General features: G+C 38.5%; 1 protein-coding gene across 2 annotated transcripts in view; it reads right to left on the bottom strand.

Annotated features, from left to right (window-relative positions):
- LOC112053800 (prominin-like protein) overlaps positions 1 to 22,782 on the bottom strand; it is a 68,373-nt gene extending 45,591 nt beyond the window's left edge. For both annotated transcript variants that reach the window (XM_052884385.1, XM_052884384.1), the window contains exon 1: positions 22,507 to 22,782. In XM_052884385.1, the coding sequence (XP_052740345.1) occupies positions 22,507 to 22,762 (256 nt within the window). In that variant the 5' untranslated portion in view covers positions 22,763 to 22,782. The remainder of the gene's footprint in view (positions 1 to 22,506) is intronic.
- Positions 22,783 to 23,390: the final 608 nt, after the last annotated feature.

Here is a 23,390-nt window from a genome sequence, read left to right as displayed (position 1 = left end):
ACACCTGTAGTTTCATATCGCTTTCTATAAACTAATAGGTGAATAATCGAGAAGGTTCAGCTATAATTACTAAAGTACAGTAATTATAACCAAACGAATACTCATTTAAATTTGTATTTCAACATGTACTTTGCATCGTAAATAATTTTTGAGCAGTCAGAAAAATGACACATAGACATAAAATAATAATGTGTCACTTGATTCAGAATACAATGTACTTAAATAAGAAAATTAAAAACTGAACGCAAAAATTCCAGATAGAAACAAAAAAAAGATATCTTTTATTTAAGAATTCTTTGTGCAACTGTGAACATGAAAAGGTCAGCTCACAGAAAACACATCAAAGCAAGAAGTGGTGAGCAAACTTACATATTACAAGGAAGTCATTAGGCCTACAATTAAGAACAGCTAGAATGATATAGAGCCGTTGGATGGGGCACAAAAACCTTGGGAGCGACATCACAGTTACGCCAACTTGGATGGGAACACATCAACACAGCGCTAAACAGCGCTTCTCAAACCTAACGGCGCGCTCCAGAACAAGATTACGTCTAGTAATAATGACAAATGAGTTGTAGGCCGTCGATCCTGGTCATTATCTATAGTCTATACTAACACTGTTGTAGCAGACCTACAACAGTATGGTGGGTCTTTGGCTACAAGTACTAAATCGATTTGGAGAATTCTTTTACAACTAGGTAGACACGTTATTTCACATTTGTGAGTTTCATAGGCTATATGGCTATATTTTATCCCGGTATTCTCACGGGAACCGGGAACAACGCAGAAGATTAATGTCACTGATAGTAGTCGTCAAAGAATTCAATATAATCAACCTAAGCCCACCACTCCCTCCTTTTTATAAGGAGGGAGTTCTAGCCCTGTCTTGGATCGTTATAAATGCTGATAATGATGATGATCAATCAAGAACTGCAAAATCTAAACTTAATTCGTTTATTTAAGTAGACCTAGTTTACAAGGCCTTTTGAAAATTCAATTCTAGCTGTTTGTAGTTACTACATTAGTGATTGCCAATGGACCAGATGACTGTTCCACAGCCCGGAAGGCAATAATCGCAATGTAGCGAGTGGGGACAAGTGGGGAGAGCACAGTGGGGACTAGTGGGGGACACGGACGCGGGAGCGACAATGCCTATTTGCGGAGCGAAGTATCGACCAATTTGCCGCCGCACCTCTGCTAATTTAAACGGCAAACCCGTAGGTGTAGTAGCTACATGAATATGAAAGATAGCTATCACGGTGAATCATTTTAACACATGTAACAAAGTATTTTACTCTGTTTTTAATTTTAAATTAAAAAGGATTTGTTAACATATTATTTGTTCCATGCTAGTCGAATAAATGAACTCAGGATAACTTAGCCTTTTAGCCTAGAAGATAACTTAGCCTAAAATATTCGGTACATTGACCTGTCATAATAAATAGGAGATCGATGATTCGGATATACTAGTTTGAAGTTCGAATAATACAGAAAGAATATTTAGCTTTCAAAAATATTTATTTACTTACTATAAATAACGCGGTTTCCAGTCGACCATGTTAGATATCACTGCGTTGTAGAGGACAAAATTAATGAGATTGTACTGCAAACTGTGCAGCAATGAAGTCACGGGTCGTTAAACTTTCGGTGGTTAACGTTCTGTTTACTCATAAACATCTACTTCAATTGATATACAAATGAAGAAATTATTTATCACTTTATGCATAATGCATCTTGATGCAAGAAAAACAAGGACCTAGCTGACGACGCCCTGGCTCAAATATGAACACAAAATAGTATATATATGAACACAAAATTGTCCCAAACGGTCTTTGGAATAGTTAGAACAACCGTCATTATTGTCAACCAACTTTTAATAGCCAATCGCAGAGCCAGAACTTCCTTCTTAATAGAGGGGTTTAGAGGGCTTTTGGAGCATAGACCTCAGACTAATAACATGAGGACCTACCTCGCAATTTTCTGTCAAAGTATAATGCGATTATAAAAACCGTCTCTATAGAATCAAAGTTTCATAGTTGTAAACGTGTTCGTCGGTTAAAGAGCTCCGTAAAAATACCTTTTTGTGTAATTGAATAGTATAAAAACGGTCATCAACTTCTAGTTTTCCTCACAAAACGAGAGACAATTTTGTTTGTGAATTTGGGTGCGATACTCGTCCTCGAATTAGTCTGAGGCATATATCTACTTCGCTACTTCAATGCGACTTGGCAAACTATGAATAACCCTAAATATCGCCAACCTCTGTAGTCGAGATATACTCGAAGAAGAAGATCAAAGTTATTTACAGATAATGAAAAAGGTAAATTGTGTTATCAAGTTGCGATGACTGTCGTATAGGCAATGGAGCGACAGGAAACATGTTAGCATAAATAAATTATGGATGCGAAGTATGCCGTCAGAACACAAACAACAATGGGACGGCACGAGTGAAAATAAGCAATTGTGTAATAAAATGATCTCGAGCGAGGGTCGTAAACAGATTTATTTTTTAGATCAACGACAAAATTATCTTTTTAATGAGGTGAGGTGACGATGCAATCGGATATTACACTCGTAGTTGCGTAGTTCTATTAACAATACAATTGACTGAATTTCAGTTGGTACTTCAATTTTCATTAACATTTGCAAAGTCTATAGTAATATATTTTTGTTTGTAGCAAGTATTACAAATTATTTTGGAATCTTAATTTGACCCACTTCCCGGTCTTCGATTAGGATGAAATTTTGCACACGCTCTGATGACAATACATGACTAGCTAAGAAACGACATTACAAATCCAACAAAGCGGCCTCCCAAGATGGCGGACTGGCTGTTTGAAATCCACCCCCACGATATGGATATCAAATGAAAGGGTTTTCTGTCAGGAATACAAAAAAAATAGTCACGTGACTTAAATCCAATATTTATTTGTAACTTTTACTGTCAAATCATTTAATCATCTTTCGAGTAGGCTGCCAACCGTCGAGTCTGTCAGTATCCGTTAGAACGATAAACATAGCCGTGACTAAGTGACATACACTTTGCAACGATATTTTTTCGGCAAACAAGGTCAGTTTTATCTTTATGTGTCTGATACGATAGATTGTACCGATATGCAGTAAGTATACTAATAAAATAGTTAAGTACAATAAATAAGTATACATAACCGCAATAAAATTATATCCATTAATGCAAAAGCCTCTTATCTGTTAAAAAAGGAGGAATGTTTATTTTTCAGTGAAGTTCAAAATATGTGACAAATGTTTCTTTTTCGTATTATAACTTTATTTACTTTAGTTTTTTAACTGTGTCTGTTAAATAGACAAGGCATTCCAACAATAGACGAATCAGATGATTGACAGAAGTGATTATGTCCATGCCATCAAATGTACCATATTTGCCCCACTGCAGTGCTATCCAAATACGCAAGAAACATAATTTACATTTAAATTCAGACAGATTTCAAGTCCTTTATCTAATACTTATCTACTAATATTATAAAGAGGAAATATTTGATTGTTTGTTTGGATTAAATAGGCTCTGAAACTACTGGGCCAATTTGAGAAAATCTTTCACTAATGTAAACCTGCAGTAACAAGGAATAAGTATATATTATATCCCTGTATTCCCACGGGAACGAAAACTACGCAGATGAAACTGCGAAATTCTGTAAATTAGATTACTTATAAACCTAATTAGAACAATTCAAATACAGCTGTATAGTTCCTTTCGATTCTTAATCATTGTAAAAGTATAGCTAAAGCCTTACTAAAGATAAAATATTACGTATGAGCTTATCTCAGTATACTTAACCGTGAACGAAACCAATATCGGTCAGCACTCGGTGTTGACTCAGCCGTTGGTCATAATATTATCATTGTCACACATTCGACTGTATGTCCGTGGTCGCTTGGCGGACGATATGAACACACTTCGTTTCTAAACTTGATGACGTCACAAGTCAAACAGACAAGCTCTTCCTTAGATTTGACATTAGAGAATTGAAGTTTCTCCTATGAACCATCAATAAAACACCAAGTTCCGGTGCCGGGTCGCTATTTCAACACCTTGGGACACAAACGTCTATCAGCTCTTCGAACTATGTGCCCTGCCCATTGCCATTTCAGTTTTGCGACTCGCTGTGCTATGTCAGTGACATTGGTTCTTCTGCGGATCTCTTCATTTCTGATTCGATCATTATTATTCGTAGATTTTGAACCTAGTTTAACGCGAAATTGATTTTTTGGCGATAACTCATAGTGTCTTCATATTCACAATTTGATACAATAAAATTCACTATACGCAATAACGTGCAACTTTTAAATGTCGTAAAAGCTTGCCATAAACAAAGAAAACCAGCAGTCGTACTTGATGACTAACCCTTACAATATGTGCCTCAATAACAATACCCTTTCTTGGAATAACGAACCCATGCCACCCACAGAAACAGGAAAATGTTTTAAGGAGATATCCTTAATAATAAAACCTTTAAGAAGTATAACGCCATTATAAAGAGGAGTTATAAATAGTAGTAGTAGTAGAGAATCTAAAAGTCCGTTACTATTTTGCGTGACATTTACAACCTCAATAAGGATCTGTCAAGTCAACTGTTAATACCAAATTCATATGCAACATCGAGACAAGCTACATTAGACTGTATCGCAGCATCCCAAGGTCGTTAATCTAATGGCAACGGTCTGGTGAGTCAGCATGGCGACCGTTGCGTTTCGCAAGCGCAGGCTGGCAACTGGAAATGCTCGTTTTGGCGCAGAGGCAGTGTCCAGTGGCCAGTGGCCCGGTGAACTACTTGCTGATAACATACACAGATACACAAACCAACGCAGCTGGAGTCTAATTTTGGCACAGCGAAATGGTATCTAGCTTTAGAAACTCGCTGTTCAATTCATGGCATTCGGAACGGCAACATCGACTTAAGATCACGTAAAATCAATAGTTACCAATGCAACGTAGTAGATCCTTTGTGTAAATTGCTTTAAAAAACGCTTAGACTAACAGATTCGACTTAATTAAATAATCACTATTCTAAAATTAACTACGTTTCCGATTAGATTTGCTACGGCTGAAAAAACATCATAAATTGACTGGAATAGTTATGATAATTTAAATATACATTTAGCGATATAGTTAGTTTAAAGTAGGTACTTATAAGTTGGGCCGCTATCGCGGTAACAAATTGTCAACTGATAAGAGCTATGAAACATCAATTAATTCTTGGAATTGAGAACAAAAAAAACATTCAGTAAACCAAGAAAAATAAATATTAACTATTTATTTTATTTAAAGTAATCATTGACTGGCATATGAATTCCCAATCGAAAGTACTGATGAATCCATTAAGCTAAAGAAAGCTCTATCATTTAGATGCACTTTGAGTAGCTACTAGTATCTTGTACTATAAAGTGTTGTGAAGACGCTGCAATAGTAGCTGCATAGTAGACACGGTATGTTACGTTGTTAAAGAACATATTTACTTTTTTTAATGTTCTGTATTCAAGGTCAGTGCTCGCAATCATTACCTGTTTCACTTTCGTTGGTGAAGTTTAGGCTGATTTAATAAATCTTTTAACGGATGTTAAACTCCTCGCGGATTACCCATATTCGCTCATTCAAATTATTCTTGTCTCTTCGTCTTCACAACTAAAACACCTTAAGTGGACACGCAGATTGGGTGGGTTATTGAATCTCCTGTTAGTCACACCGATAAACTAAATCAATCCTTCACGTTCACGCTAGAATAGGAAATCAAGCTGCAATGCTAACTGGGTTGTCTACATCGTAATGCAATTGATTCGACCTCCACGCTCCCCTCAACTACGTCGTCAGAGATATCGCCAGAGAGATCCACTGGGCTAACTAAGTTATGTATTCCGTTGAAACTATCGACATTTGATAGATCAAACGTAACATGAACATCTGAAATTTTAAATAGATGACGCAACAGTATTTCACTCTATGAAAATCCAAATATTGCCGTCAAAAACCAAAAAGTCAGCGAAGTAGGTACTTATCAAAATTAATAACTATTTACGAATATTCAAATTCAATTACTTGCGTTAATTTCAAGAAGCTTTGTTTATTCAAAAACTTTTGATACATCAAAATTATAACAAACTAAGTAATTCAATTTAAATATTTCAACTCAAATTAGGAGTTGTTGGATGTTATTTAAAACTGGGAATATTGAAAAACAAAAGTTATGAACTAAAAATAAATGAGAAACGTTATAGATATATATATACTCTTGTAAGTTAAAGTAGCGAAGGTCCCAAACGTTCCTACAGAAACATCACCGCAACAAACTACGTGTAAGTCGAGTGCATCATGATCAACTGCTGTCTCGAAGTTAAAGCCGCGAATGTTCTAAATGTTCCTGTAGAAACATCACCGCAACAAACTAAGTCAAGTGTGCAATGTAGGGCGCCCTGAGTCGCAGTGCAGCGTGACCTGAATCCTCGGCCTATTCACCGACCGATGCAAACTTTTTGGCAGCGTTCACCTGCTACTGCTAGGGAATGGGCTAGGACGTGTCATCGATGATATAACTCTGCTAGGAAAGCTCCGACGCAATGCAGAGCGACCCAGATCCACGGCCCCGCCACAGCACCGCGTATCCCACTTCTGATTAACCGCCTCTGATTCGTGTTGCAGTTGCTATGCAGAGGAATATTGCCGCGACGATTTTTTAAAACCTTTTTAAAATACGAAACTGTTTTCAGATTATTATGTTCTGTTGCACTGATTGCGAATGATTTGTTTTTTACGGCTGAGGGAATCCGAATAAAATATCTTCGAAAAAACCATTTTAAACGTAAATTACATTGCTTAAAAAACTTTGTTAAAGTGCACGTGGACGTCTAGAAATAATAACTTTTTGAATAAGGCAGAAAAGATAATAAGTGTCAACGTACAATAAGTTAATGTAACTTTTTAAGATAATAATAATATTTAGTTATTGTAAATAGGTCACATTACATGATAAATAACTTAATATTTCTCAATACTCGTTATATATTGTGTTATTCTAGATTAAAACCAAAATTAAATTGTTGCGTCCAATTTTGCTGGAAAAATTCATTTACTGGAGTGGCATTTTCAGGGAAGTGAGGATAATGAAAATCGTTTTTCACGGTGCGCTCGCTGAAAAAGTACTAGGCTACCATGAGCCGATGGCAGTCATTGTTATCAGCACAGGCGGGGCGGCGGCAGGGGCGGAGGACGCGCGTGACGTAGACGCCGTATCTGTGTTTGACTACGTTACACATTGATAAGATATCAGCGACGCGGCGCGGCCGATCGTTTGCGCCACTCTCTAACCGTTCATGTCGTCCTAGTAAAATAGTGCACTACATTTTACTAAAAGTACAACTTTCATTCGACTCTTCTACTTTCTCATGTGGATTTCAATAAAAAATGAAATCATGTCTGCACCATTTTAGCTATTGGAGTTAGTTTCATTTATTGGAAGTAAATTTTGCGCTTGATTTTACACGAATATTCACCAACTTGCTATTGCATTGTATTCAATTCTGTTTTAGCACTAAAATATCGAACGCCCTGTGCCAGTGAATTGCTTCACGGCAATCACTTAATTAAGTATTATTTTAATTATGAAGCCAATAAACTGGTGGGCTAACATAAGCCAAGCCTTGACGCTAGATAGGTAAAGGCGAAACCAAACGTCATGCATTGTAGCTTGGCGAATTCGCACCGCGTAGATAGCAAAGTAAATAGACTAATAGATATCATCAATAATATTCCATCACAATCTATCTGTACTCTGTAAAGAAATGAAACAAGGCGATTGGATATTTGGTGTCTTCAAGAGTGTAAGTTTTTAGGCACAACGACGGTACAAAAAACAAGTTTGACAATTGTCAGTTACTAACGGATTTTTATACTTTTGTTAGCTCAAAATTACATCCTTACCTAGCAACAAATTACAAGAAACAAGTCCGCTTAAAATATATTAGTGAATAAGAGGTTCAGCGTAGTATTTTGTCAGTTGTGATGTCAAAATCGAATATCTTTGACTTACACGTCAAACAGTTGTCTATTTTTTTCTCTGTCTACGACGCACCGATTATGGGTTTATGATGTATAGTTATGATGATTTATGACGTGCGCATTAATTGTTTCATTGAAACCGACAATGCGTAATTAACGCAATTGCGTACTGTTCTCTTTTCTAAGAACAAAGCCAACATTGTTCCCATCCAATTGTCGACTGCACGACATTACGACAATTTTTTCAAGCCGTTGAAGCGTTGATAAAACTTATGAAAAGTGATCAAAACGCAAAAAAGGAAAGCATTTATTTAATTTTGTTATCATTTTGCTAGAGTTGGATACATACTGTGTTCCCATGTTCGTCAATCCTTTGTCTAACAAAACCTAGAATGCTTTACAAATTAAACACACAGTACTCGAAGGTACACACACATGAGATATAGCTTACTAATTTCCAATTATGTTACAATAGGGCTGACATTAATTTTATAAAAAAAACCCCTAAAAATTAATAAAAGTGACTGCGAAACTAATCATTGTCATGAAAACAAAACTAAATCCGCAATTGGCGGGACATGGACAATTTGAAGTAGGTAAGTTCTATTTAAATTCCCTTATTAGTACGTACATTAGTTCATGACATGTATACTTAGAGGCAATTAAATTAAAAACGATTGTTTACAACTTCGAGTTAATCTTTCTCTGGTAGAATTCCCCAAAAATGTGACTAATCACACTAAGGTTATCAGAAACGCTGCCTAACTTTTTTTTTATTGAGAAAGAATACATTAAGGAACATAAGCTAACTTATCCTAATAACTATACAAATCGTGCCCACGTGGAATGGTGGCAAGAATACTGGCTGCATTTCCTCGCAGGACAGCCAAGCTGATCCTTTGCGCAAAAAATTTGCCAGCCCTTCCTGTCACCAGTCAAGGCAACTAGCCGCGGTGAAATGATTCGGAAAATTTACCCTCGGCCCTAGGGTCTCCACGGCAAAAGGTACAAATATGTAACTCTATCTCAGAGAGGCATACTTGAGCCACTTACCGGTTTCAGCTTTTTCTGCTGCGGCTCCCGGTCTTGATTCTGTCTCCCTAATATGACACGGTGCTGACTTATATATGTTATCAGTATTGGTGAACTGCACAGGCAGCGCGCATCACAAAGGGAGCAGAGTGCACCGATAAGCGCGTCGCGGGGCATCGACCGCTCACCGGTTGTTGTTCACTTTACGAGTTACGATCGAGTATCGATACAGTTTGCAACACTGCAGCGACGAAGTTTGTTAATGACTGGCGATCGATTAGATGCGATGGGATTTACCACTTGGGCCGTGGCTGAATAGTTACCAACACGGAATATAGACAAAGCGTTTGAGATGCTTCAGCTTATTAACTAACACACGACAGTGGCTAAAGATTTCAGTCGACGAGACGTCTGAACTCTGAGAGCCGGTTTTACCATCTTCTGATAAGTGTCGGATAGCTTATTCACAAGTTTTGTCTTTGTCATCTATCTATACTATTATTTTAGAGGTAAAGTTTGTTAATCTCTTGATCTACTCAACCGGTTTTGAAATTTTTTTACCACTAGAAAGCCATGTTAAATTTACTTATATCTATATTTTATCCCCTTACTCTTACGGGAACGGGAACTAGGCGCGTGAATCCGCGGTACATCGGCTAGTTCAAAATTAAGTAAAGAAGGGACAAAACTTAAGGGACGTATAGGCGGTGCGGAGAGCGGTACACCATCACCATATTTGGAATGATTTGAAAACCGACATTACTAAGATTCTGAATACTAGAATATGCGCCTTGGAAATAATCAAACTTTTAGTGAAATAATACCGCAAACAAATGCCGCAGACAATTAAATTGTTTGACAAATTTTTTTAAATTATTTATACTGTATAGAGGTTAGCTTCGAATCCCTACCATTTTACTCAATCTAGCATAATTTGTACGTGTCATCACACGACGAATAAAGAAGTATCTACCAAGCGCTAGGCCTCGTCTCACATGTATTTAGCACAGTGAGGTGAGACACGGGTCGTCGACACGAGGTGCGTGCATCTGGCGTTTGCGGGACACTTAGTGCAGTAGCCACAGACAGAACTACAGACATCACAACACGAAAACTCTTGTCTTGTCTTATTAGTCAAAAAGACATGAAACAGACTCTTGTTTACTATTATTTGTTCAAAGAATAGTAGAGAATAACCAGTATATCCATTTAGATTTTGGGAAAAAACTAGAATTGAATAAGAAAAGTTTAACAAATGTGCTACAGGGTTTTTCAATAGAAGCCCCACAATGATGTTTCTTATCTTTACCGGTTAGTCCATGAACAAACCAATAAAGATAACAGACTTTTGCGAGATAAATGAACTTTTTAAGTAGGTAATAATACTTTGTCTCGTATTATGTTTTCTGTGCCTCCGTATCGCCCTGCTGGTTCAACGCAGCCCGAAAGTAAAACAAACATCAAATCAACTGAGAAATGCCATCTACCCACTGTAGGATATCCACGAGGGGCTATCAGTAGGCATTGATATTTGTTACATAGAAACTCAATTTCATATATGTAACATACATGGTTAACCACTGGACCAAGAAGGCAGTCTTGGTGTAAGATGTCTTAAGCACAAATAACTATAACTGTAATAAAAGTAATGCATCATGCCGAGCCAATATAACCCGTAGACGTTTGAACAACCACACAGTACGAATGGACAGAGAAGATTTCGTAGAAGAAAGAAAGCTCCGTATTTTATAGCCAGACAAGATAACTGTGGGGGTCACAGCGTAAGCGACGCGGCCTGTAGACGCGGCGATTGGGCCACGACACAATACTGATGGATAAAGAGGATTTCTTAGAAGAAATAAAGCACAGTGAGTGTTTTGTAGTCCCATACAGGATTTTGTAAATCGAAGACACATAACCAATGGACCAAGAAAGCAGATTTGGTGTAGGATATAACATAAATAATTACTAGAATTGTAATGAGTAATGTCAAGCCAAGATGTGGGGGTCACAGCGTAAGCGAGCAGTAACGCAGCCCGTAGGCGTTTGCGCAACGATTCAGCACTGCGGATGGAAAGAGCGGCCGACCCTGACATCGTCCGACACGTTACACTGACATGGCGTTGACGGTAGCGTTGGATACCATTCTATAGTTGTTATTCAAGCAAACGCCCGCGACTACAAGTACGTTCGAATGAAATTCTATTGCTTACAAATCCCACGAGATCCATGGATTTTTTTGGACTAAAAATAGCCGTAAAGTCTACTGTAAGGTCTAATTGAATTATCTCTATAGGTACCATAGACCATCCAAATCGGTTCTTTGGTTCAGCCGTAAAAAGGCTTACTTGTATGGATTACTAGGTAGCTAACTACGGGCTTTATAAGAATCTCAAAGTCATTCAGATATGAAAGATTATTACTTTTTCTTAGGACCTTACTAGCTGCTAAACCTATGGTTTAAAAACTTCCGAGAGGTGACTGATTTAAATTATTAAATTAACATACAGCCGATAGAACCTCCTTCATTTCGCAAGTCGGTTAAAAATACAGAATTCAAGCCAGAAAAGTCAAAACACAAAAGCTCTTCACACAATAATTATACTTTTCCCGTCGCGGCGCCCTAAATACGCGGTGACCCATTTAATACAGCCTCTACAGATATGCTGATCCTGACCTTTTTACGACCTCAGAGGCATTAAAATTAGGTTTTCCGAAGCCAAGCATTATATATTTCATGTGGTATGAAAGTAAAATGAGACTAAGGACTATGGAGCCGCAGTGCCAAAAAATTCTCTAAATGATTTCACCGCGGCTTCAGCAGTTGCCTCGACTGGTGACAGAAGGGCCGGTTTTTGCGCAAAGGATAAGCGCCTGTCCAAAGCGAAAGTATGGTAGGCATCGACATATCCGCATCGCATCAAATCGTAGTTTTCTTAGTAGTAATCTACCGTAAAATTAAAATTCCGTTTAATGCGATACGTCCGATACGTACGATGCGGATATGTGAACGCCTATCTATATCCACCAGTATTATTGCCACCATCCCACGTGGACATTTGTACAGCTGTTTGGATAAGTTGGGTGGTTAAGTGGAAAAACCATAGGACATACAAGAAAGAAGTACCTACAATTTATGCTGACCTTTGGCTATTGCTATGCAACGCTTGACTATAAGCCTAAAACACGGCATATTGGTTAAAATGTATCCAGAGACTAGTAGACGTCGCGCGGTTCTACCCGCGTGGTTCCCGTTCCCGTGGGAATACGGGGATAAAATATAGCCTATAGCCTTCCTCGATAAATGGGCTATCTAATACTGAAAGAATTTTTCAAATCGGACCAGTAGTTCCTGATATTAGTGCGTTCAAACAAACAAACTCTTCAGCTTTATAATATTAGTATAGAAAATACTTTTTCCTAGAGATATGATGTAATTTTTAACATGATTAACACCGCCTCATATCGAGTGGTAACGCGTGAAATTCTTTTAGGTCAATTATAATTATAGTTAATGATAAAATTATAAGGAAAACCGCGATAAAATTAGTTTACATACGTGTTGTATGGAAAACCAATAAATGGAGGAAAGACAACACCATTTCATGAACTTTGTTCCAGCCAAAGCATGTTTGGCTTCGATTTTGATACTTTTTTCCAATTAGCCAAAATAAACTAATACAATATAACAAACATCTACTAGTGACTAGTTCCATACGATTCTGAAGCTAGTGATTAAATTCAACAACTTACGAGTATTTGATTGATGGCGTGCCCGAGTCCCGCGAGATTCACCAAATGTCAAGGATCGACCTTTGAATGAACCGCATCTATATTTAATTTCAATTGTGAGTCATCAGCAAAAGGTCAATCATAACAATTTATTCATCGAACATCACGTACAGAATGTTGAAGAGAGACTGTAACAAACAGTACGTGTAACATAAGTGGGCAGATAGATACACATTTAGGAAGTACCGAAACAAATAGCTTACATCGTCATATCAGCTGTCAATGGATGTTCACTGCAGGGTATATACCTTTTGTAGAGACTTCCAAACATCACGATCCCTGCGCTTCGCTTGATGTCGTCAGTCCACCTGGTGGGGGGTCGCCAGTCTAGCATCTTGGGACTACAACGTTCATCGGCATACATTGCTATCAAGCAGCATACACATACTTGTATTCCAGACTAAAGTTCGACATATGAGAAGGTGACGAAAGTAATTAATATTGAAGTCCACCGAAGCAAGTATTTAGTCACAATGGTACTTAGCAAAGATATACTAGCTGAATAAGTGTAATACATAGTATTTTGTAACCTACATTCATTACATCCGGAAATGGCGGATGGCCTTGTACATTCAAATGTAGGTTTAAATATAGGAAGCGATTCTCGATCTGTTCGTGTTAGTCAAACGTTTACGTACAATTTTACAAACCGCAGTATCGGGTGAACAGCCTTCATAATGTTATCGCTTACATTAGTGAGTAATCTACAGAGTTTTAGTAGTAACTATTGTCGAATCTCAGTAATCCTATTTTCCGTCTCAATCAACGATATTTTGAACTATAAGATATGACACCAACGACACAAACTGATTGTCTTAATTTCATTTAGTCGCATAGTTAACAACGAAAGTTATTTAAACATAATAATACCTAAATAATGTATACAATGTCGAGTTGTGTGTTCAGGAAGTAAAAAAACTATATATGCATATTATATACACATAAATGTATAATGTAATTAAACACAAAATTGTGAATATGCTCGCTCAGTCTCAATGGTTGGTGTCCCTCTTTGATTTAAGTCACCATCATTTATATTTTTACCGCCAAGCAGCACTAGTGTTTCCTTCTGTAATGCTTCATGCCCCAGAAATATGAGGCATACATAAAAAAATAAGACACTTTATATTATAGTAGGTAGATTGTTCTCATAATCAGTGTCTTATCGTCATTTATTATCATTAACAGCCGATCGACGTCCACTGCTGGACACAGGCCTCTTCCAAACACCACGGTCTCGAGCCGCCAACGTCCAGCGGCTCCTTGCAACTCGCTTGACGCTTGATGATACACTACAAGTACCCGTAAATGGCCACGCTGGGAATGCGGGTTGGTCATTCGCAGGTCTAGACGCACCGGTGTCGCTGATACCTTATATCGGTCTGTGACATTTGTGGAGTCTAGCCTAATTGAAATGGTTATACCGCCTTTTATCGGTCTCCAGAGTCTCGTCTGTCCATCTGCAGGGCACACCACGAGCAGGTGAGGTTGGCAGTTGGGAAGGCTGACTGGTATTTGTACAAACGAAAAGGAGTTCTAAACCCACGTCTTACTAGACACGGGCATTAGTTAGTTATTTCTGCATATCGTCTCCAAAGAGTAAAAAAATCTTTTGTAGGTTTGGGTGTACTCTTCTATAACAAGATCCCCAAGACTGTGATGGACCTGCCAATGCATAGCTTTAAGCAATGTGTTAAAAAACATTTTCTTAGACAAGGTTACTACACCATCGATGAGTTCCTTAATGACAAAGTTGCTTGGAGGCCGTTGGATCAGCTTCCACCTTCACACAGGAAGTAAAAGTATAAGAAATTGTAATGTCGTCATAAATTGTAATGTTAAAAAATTATTGTATGATTTTTTTTAAAAAGAGCAACTGTTGAGTTTCTTGCCGGTTTCTTCTCAGCAGAATCTGCCTTCCGAACCGGTGGTAGAATCTTTACAAATAGTCAACTGACGTATCAAAAGTGCTTGTATACTGAGCCTACTTAAAAAAAAAAAATTTTGATTTTTTTTTGGTAGCTTCTCCCTTACAACCTGGTGTTTTATGTGAGGTGATCATAAGCGATACCACATTACAGGTGCATCACAAAATTATTCAGTTGACAGAAAATTTAAGAAGTGTAACAATTTATTTTTAGAATAGCAGGTAGTAGATGCTTTTTGTGACATACCTAGTACCTTCGTTGATGTACCCAGACTACCACCATGATATTACAGCCGCATTGCCGTATGCTCAATAATTGCTGCTCAAATCACAGGAACCTGAGTCGAGTAATTTAACACTGTCTCAGCTTGACGGGCGAAGTGCAGCGCTTGTAGCCAGTGTTCTTGGAATGTATACAATGAAGTGCTTTTCTGTGCATTAGATAATGGTAAGATCAAGCAAACCAGCTTTACCTATTGTATCCACACCTCAGACCAATTATTGTATAGGACCTGCCTCGCTAGACGTTACTTTTCTGTCAAAGTATATGATCGACGATCTAATGCGATTATAAAAACTGTCTCTATAGAATCGATGTTAAATAGTTGTAATCTTGTTCGTCGGTTAAAGAGCTCCGTAAAAATACCTTTTTGTGTAATTGAATTGTTTAAAAAACGGGCAAAAACTTCTAGTTTAGTATAAGATATATACCAAATCTAAGGTCGTTTTCTTCAGAAAATGACAGACAATTTTGTTCGTGACTATGAGTGCGATACAGGTCATTCTATAATTGGTCTGAGATCTACACCTATTACTCCTCAATAATTCCACGATTAACGGTAGGCGTTTGATGCGGATCAGTAGACGCCTGCCTTAAAAGGCCTGAACCAACATTTCCCTCATTCCCAACTTCCCTTGTTCACTACTGGAACTCCCCCAACAGTGATACGAGTGTAAGTAAACAGCAAACTTGGCATTGACTTTGGCAAGCCTCAGCATACGGAAGCTGTTAACGTAACAACGTACACGAGCGTACATTCGCGTAGACAATTACGTACGCGTTATGGTTGTATTATGCAAACGGTCGTGCGCGCCCGTCGCAAGTCGATGCATCTTGCTATCGTTAACATTATGAGATAACAATAGTTAATCCGTTAGCTTAACATGGTTAAAGCAGAATATTACGTGTTTGCACTTAGGTAAATGTATTTTTAAAAAGTATTTTTTTATGGAACTTGAAGGTGGTTTGTTTTTCCCTGAAATATAAATTATAGCATCAATTGTCTCCAAACTAAACTTGTACTGAGCTCAATTAGGGTTTACGTTTAGTTTGGTTTGGCAGTTTGTATATCAATACAATATGTAAGCTAAATGACATCATTCTAAATGGCGTATTAGGATTAAAATGTAAGGGTTTACTGAAAAGTTGTGACGTCACATCCGCACAACAAATATTGAAGTTTAATTGTTGTCAACCAAACGGCTGGATAATCTTTTACGACTAATTTATCATTAAACCTCAAAGAGAAATTGCATCTCGCGGCACATTTATTCGAACGATTGAGTACCTAATTCGAACGACTTTTTTCAATAGAGAGCTTCCGAGTAGAACTCGACTCGTACTAAGGAAACTCGACTCAAATGCTAATAATGACTCTTTTATTCACAAGTAAATAATAGTATTGTTAGCGAGAAGCAGCTCCTCCAGTCGAGAGCTCCTGCTGCATGCAGGCACAAATAACTATTGTCTCAACATTAAATGGAGCACGGCTTTGTTGCTTTATGAATATTCGCGTTGGCCTGTGGCACAAAAACTCTCATTTGTTGGAACGAGGGCCTGCTATAGCCAGACCTTCCGCATTTTACAAAGGCTCAAAGTTGATGGATACATCAAAACCAATTTCATTTGTTTAAATTAGGCTTAGTTTACAAGCACTTTTGATACGACAGATTATTAGGTAGCCATTGTAGCCAATCTCATGTTGAGATTAACTATGTACTCAGGAGATATTATAGTGCACAAGTGTGTGCGCAAGCACAGGTGCACTCTCTTTTCCCTCACTCTCATAGTCCGGTGAAAGATCAGGCGCAGGACCGACGGCTTTACGGGCTCTCCGAGACACGGGAATATATCAACACCGCCAATTTCTTAGCTGAAGGCTGCTATTAAGATATTTCTTGCAAGAAAAATCCCATTAAGTAATGTATTTTTTGTTGGCCTGGACCACATTACGGTATTTTTCGAAGGGTTGTCGCAAAGCTAAGTAACTGGTGACTGGACACATGATTTATCATTTCATATCGAGGAAAATATTAAAACAATATGCTTTGAACTCGGACTTATTTTGTAACTGGCCCCTTGTAACCTTTCAAACAATTGGCTACATATAGGATCATGGTAAGGCTAACAAGTTTTCAGCCTTTTGAAAGAAAGAAAGAAAGAAGAGACGTTTATAATAAAAAGTTGTGCCACACATAACAAGAACATGTCAAGACCATAACCCAAGTACTTAGTGGAAGCATCAACCACTTGATTATGTTCGGCACAACTTTGAAAAAGGTACCAGCTCAGTAGTATGCAGCACGACGAAGCATACATTGATTTTCAGCTGGTAATCATTTTAGGTCAGGCCTTTTTAAAATGTGGTATGTCTGGTTACAGCAGGCTGCAAGTCCACGTTGACGTATGAACTGTTGAATTCACAATATCCCAGCGGGAGCCAGGATGTGCAGTGTGCAGTCAGCCGCGCAGGCGCGGTGAGAGTGCAGGCATTCGCTGGGGGCTGCGAGCTGTTATAGATGCAATCGGAATAGAGCTCGCTGTTCATATGCAGACAATAGTTAGAAGTCTTCAAGAGCTGTGATAGCCCAGTGGATATGACCTCTGCCTCCGATTCCGGAGTGTGTGGGTTCGAATCCGGTCCGGGGCATGCACCTCTAACTTTTCAGTTGTGTACATTTTTAAGAAATTAAATATCACGTGTCTCAATCGGTGAAGGAAAACATCGTGAGGAAACCTGCATACTAGAGAATTATCTGAATTCTCTGCGTGTGTGAAGTCTGCCAATCCGCATTGGGCCAGCGTGGTAGACTATTGGCCCAACCCCTCTCATTCTGAGAGGAGACTCGAGCTCAGCAGTGAGCCGAATATGGGTTGATGACGAGAAGTCTTCTACAACACTTTACTTAAGTACTACTTGTAAAGACGTACCGCCTAGTGACTTAACGTTCCGGAATGCCGTTCAAGAAACAGTCAATATCAGCAAAGACATATCTAGCGGACCCTATAATGGACCTGTGCCCACCCTAGAATTCTGGGCTACCGATATGGAATTATATTATGATAATAATAATAGACTTGGTGTCCGGGGCCAGGCCCACCCTAGGAAATAATCCTAGATACGCCAAGTAATATCAGCCAATTTCAATTGCGTACTAGAAAGTCTGTGACCTCCCTCTTTATAGAAGTGATTTGGAGTTACATTGTGGACTTAAACTAATAATAATGTTTGACTATATGTTAATGATAATTATCGGGCTGAGTAAGTATGTGAGTTATGAGCACCAGCAACTCAACAACTTCGGACTGATAATCTTAACTTAGAAACCCTTTCATTGAGCTGGCACCCTGCAAAAACAACCACAGACTTTGGAAACCCAAATTGTTTTAAAAATGATGTCATCTAACCACACATAGTCATCCAAATCCAAATGACGTTATGCAAAATTTCAACTCATTCGATTGGGGATAACTTGTATTAAAATTCAAATGAATATTTCACAAACAAACACGTAAAATCGAAAATCAACGAATTAGCAAACGTCCTAAATGATCTCACAAAGTAATAATGCCGAGTCATCGTGGTGACACTTTTCGCGTAACTTGGGGTCAGTCACGGCTGCGATTAGGTCACTTCAGGTCACGTCACGTCACGACACGTTGTCTCGTCAATCCGTGGAATATCGGTGCGAAGAGACTAGTTACGATGCATTGTCGCGTAATTTGGAATCAGTTTTGACGACCTCTCTGACAATTTATAGTACTATACATCTCAACAGAGTTCCCCAATTCGTTACACAGTCGCGTAGTCTTTCCCCCCGTGGTCCGCATATCATGGGAATGTAATCAACGAACTTGCCAAGCTATAGTTCTGACGTTCAACGTTCTGACACCGTCAGAGCTATCTTAAGACTCATCACTTAACATCTGGTGAGATAGCAGTCAAGGGATAACTTATCATTGAATAAAAAAAAACAAGTGTACTTTAGGCCACACGACTGAAGTATTTGCTCTATCTTCTTTAGTTATCTCTCTCAACGTTAATTTACCTCGCCCGATTACATTTTTCGTAATGCGTTGCGTAGCTCCCACCACCTTACTCCCCAAGTCAAGCGTTTGTAAAGAAGTTTTACTTCACGCCTACGATTATGCGGACAGTGGTGTCTCGTCAACCTGCGGAGTAGTGGTGTGAATCGTTTGGTCTAGATGCGGTTTCGCGTAACTTCGGGTCTGTCACGTCTAGGATAATGTAATGTCACGTCTCGTCACGGTGTCTCGTCAAGTAGCGGTGTGAAGCGGCTAGTTGGGATGCGTGACACGGCACGCAAGGTCGACGGCCGCGCCGTGTCGCACTGCACACGCTCGGGTTCCCTTGTATTGCATTTCTTGACAACTAACTGTAACTGACTCGACGACTCTTTGAGTCTCGTACGTGTGCTGAATGACAGCCAGTCAGTTTAATATTGTTAAGGATAATACGAGTACTTTTATCATGCGTCTGTAAATCACCGGTTATAGTCAGGTACAGTAAATTATGGGATATAAGGCTTAACTTCTAAAGTCAAGTATCTTCAAGTCTAGGGTAAATGAGGTCTTCTATAAGCAAGTTGCATCTTAAATTGCATTAGTATTGCTTACAATCAGACAGTCAAGCTCTTGCTTATAACAAATAATATAGTACTTCAAATTTGACAATGGCAGAGCAGTGCCTATTTGAACAATGGCCTCTGAGATATACTGTGGACAGAAGACCAAGACAACTACAAGGCTTCAACTGCTGCTGTACCTGGCAGCAACCAGTATTGGAGGGGATATCTAGTCAGTGGCGATCACAAGGCTTCATTGTTAACTGCAGAACCACTGGTTAAACCTTACTATAAAGCACAAGAAAATGATATCTGGAATAATATCTTCCATCTCTCTGCGATATGTCCGTGTGCTTTGTTCTGGCAACAATATTGATCAGACTGCATCAACAAGCATTGTTGTGTTGCACCATTGTGTGCTAATCTGGTCTTGATTGTGCCATTGTAACTCGACGCTGGAGGTTACTAACATTTGACTTGTTGACTGCCTTTCTGTCACAATAGTAATCTTACATTTAATTTCTGTTATTTAATTTCATAAGTTGGAAATTAATGTGTATTTCAATAAGAATACATTTAAGTATCTGGTATATAAAGTACTAAAAATAAGGTCTATCTGTATTAAACCAATTGATTATGCAAAAAAAAACAAGCAGGTTGCATAAATTCTGTATTCCTTTAAATTTTATATTTATGTCCATACCCATAGCAATTTTTAGTAGACTGGAGATTGTTTGTTATGTATAGTACCTATTTAGTGTCAGAGACTATTATAATTTGTATAGCATAAAGCAAAATAAGTTGTGGGTAGTCAGATAAAAATGTGTCAGTTCTATTTTCAAAAGTTACAAGGCTCAACACATCCTCAGGAACTTGTGATAATTTGATAGCAGACATATTATAGTTATTTTCAATCTGTTCTTGAGAGTCTTTGGGTTAGGATGTGGCAGTAAGGGGTACAGACAAGCATTTGATGGGCATGGTGGTGTATGAAACTGGTTATAATATGTGTAAATTACATAAGCAAATGCTCTTGGTGTGTCAAGCTTACACCTACATCCAAAGTCAAGTAGACTCCGCGTCACGAAGCAAGTCCCGTAGACGCGGCGTTAATGTCTTATTGATGCTCATTGTCATTTGGTAATGGCTGTCGCAGTGTCATTAAGGCGCTGCGAACTTTTGTTCAGGTTTCGGGACTTTTTTCGTTTCGCAGAGTCTAGACTTCCCGGAGTAGATTGACTGTATTTGAAAAGCTGGTTATCAATAAGTGCTCTCAAGTCATACCTGAAGCGTTTAAGGGTTTTAGACAATCTTTTCTAGCCTCACAACCTAATTTTCAATAGATATTTAAGCAAGTGATGTTACTTGGTTACAAACACACTTTACAAACTTTGATTACTTATCAATTACATTGTAATTTCTATGAGGCATTTGCAATATTTGCAGAACAGTGAACAAATATTGAAAGTGGGTGATCTATTTTGATATTACACAAACACTCTGCGCCTACCTGTTCACCTTGCAGCTCACTTTCTAATAGTTGTACTCGACTGAGAATCAATTTGACAGTGTTGGTCATTAGTTTTGTACTATTATTTTTATATTAGCTCAGCACTGATGTTTTTGGAATGATCTCTTTGAATGAAGGCCCAGTTTCACCTACACAGATCAAATTCTTGTGAGAATTTCAGGATAAAAAGAAGCCTATGTTCAAGCTTATCATCATTATCAACCCATATTCCGCTCACTGCTGAGCTCAAGTCTCTTCTCAGAATAAGAGGGGCTAGGCCAATAGTCCACCACGCTGGCCTGATGCGGATTGGCAGACTTCACACACACACTTAATTCTCTGGTATGCTGGTTTCTTCACAATGTTTTTTCTTAATCACTTGAGACACGTGATATTAAAATGCACACAAGTGAAAAGTTGAAGGTGCATTCCTCAGATCAGATTCAAACCCACACTCTCCAGAATTGGAGGCAGAGGTCATACCCACTCAGCTATCATGGCTCTGCTCCCAGAATCTTATGTATAAGATTTGGCCTCCAACAAAATATAAGCAAATTTTCCAAAATTATTCATTTCACAAAAACAACAGTTGCAATTGCTTTTGTCCAAACTAGATATTTTATTTTTGATTTATATTATACATAAAGTATCATAAGGAAATACAATAACCTAAGTATTTGAGTGAATGAAAATAATAATTAATATTGGTTTCCTCAAACACTAATAAGACTAAGTACTTAATTTGATTATTAAAACATTTTATCCTGTGATTTGGTTGTATATACTTATATATAATTAATTAAGCTTGTTTTAGTAGGAAATTATTAATGAAGTATATAAAATACAAACCAACCCCACAAATATTTATCTACATACTTTCATACAAAAATACTAAAAATGTGATTTGAAAAATGAGTTCTGGGAATAAGAGGGTGACAACAACTTTGCAACCATAAGTAAGTATACCATACCAAATACATAAAATAATTAAAATGGATTGAGTCATTTCAGAGGAATGTAAGAGCAAAACAAGATTTTTATACATTGGATACCTGACAAGCTATAGAACACCTATAATTGCTCTAAATCTAAATTTAAAACAAGTCTTTAACCAAACAACACATGAACAAAGACCATCTTGAACATTTAGTTATTTATATTGACAGAACAAACAGCAGCTGCAGGACCGACATTAAATACTGCAGCATATTTTACAAGCCATGCAAGAACCCAGACCTGGTAAATGATGCAGAAATCTCTTCAACTAGTGATGTAACAAAATCGCTTAAAATTAAAATAGCCAATTTCTGATGGCAATTGCAGTACTGACTGACTCAAACTATACTGACTTACCTTCAGGATATGCCTGCTTGTTGGCGATGATGTCGATGATGACGTGAGTGGAGTTGTACAGGTGTCCCATTGCTCGCATGTCGAACTCCACGCTGGCCACGTACGTCGCGTTGATTAGCGGCTTGGAGTAATTCACCTCCGACATCTTCAGCACACTGGAGGTGCCCTCGCGCAGGTGGTCAGTGATGTTGGTGAGCCACGCCTGCCCCGCCGCCAGCGAGCCGCCCGCCGCCAGCCACAGCAGCACTCCCCACATCTTGTAACACCTCACCGCACAGCTCACCGCTCACCGCATAACACAAAGAACTCCCTCAGCACCGTACACTACACAGTACACGCCCGACTCCGAGCCACCGGGGTAAACTTTTTGTTTGCAAAACAAACGCACAAAGATACCCACTTGCCAAACATAAATAAACACCAATAGATCACTCACAGCTAACTCTGTATCGGGTGTTATTTTGAGCTTTTAGTTAAAAAAACAGTGTTTCACTGACACTTATCTGCTTTTCAATTTAAAATTTAAGTCATAATTTTAATGTCTTTTATGTTTAAAAATACGCATATAAACGCGACCGGACGGTCCGCTCGGCGATCGCCGATCGGTCGGTGACAGACGAGGACGACGGTCGATCGCTAATCGACGAGACGAAGCGAAGCGAAGTCGACCGTGGTCGGCTATCAGACCGGTCTTCGCCACAGATTATTAAGACATGTTCTCGCTCACCGTTCGATCCATAAACTGCACGAAAGACAAGAGAATAACAGAAATATGGACTACTGTCAGACCAAACACATGTGGACTTGTATCGCACCAAAATTTATCAATAATGTCATTTTTGATGGGTACGAGGTAAACTCACGCATCGAAAATATTTAACATC

Source organism: Bicyclus anynana, chromosome 11 (genome assembly GCF_947172395.1).
Source record: "Bicyclus anynana chromosome 11, ilBicAnyn1.1, whole genome shotgun sequence".
In the NCBI taxonomy this organism is placed as follows: Eukaryota; Metazoa; Arthropoda; class Insecta; order Lepidoptera; family Nymphalidae; genus Bicyclus; species Bicyclus anynana.
The sequence above is the reverse complement of the archived record's forward strand: the minus strand, read 5'-3'. Positions and strand labels throughout refer to the sequence as shown.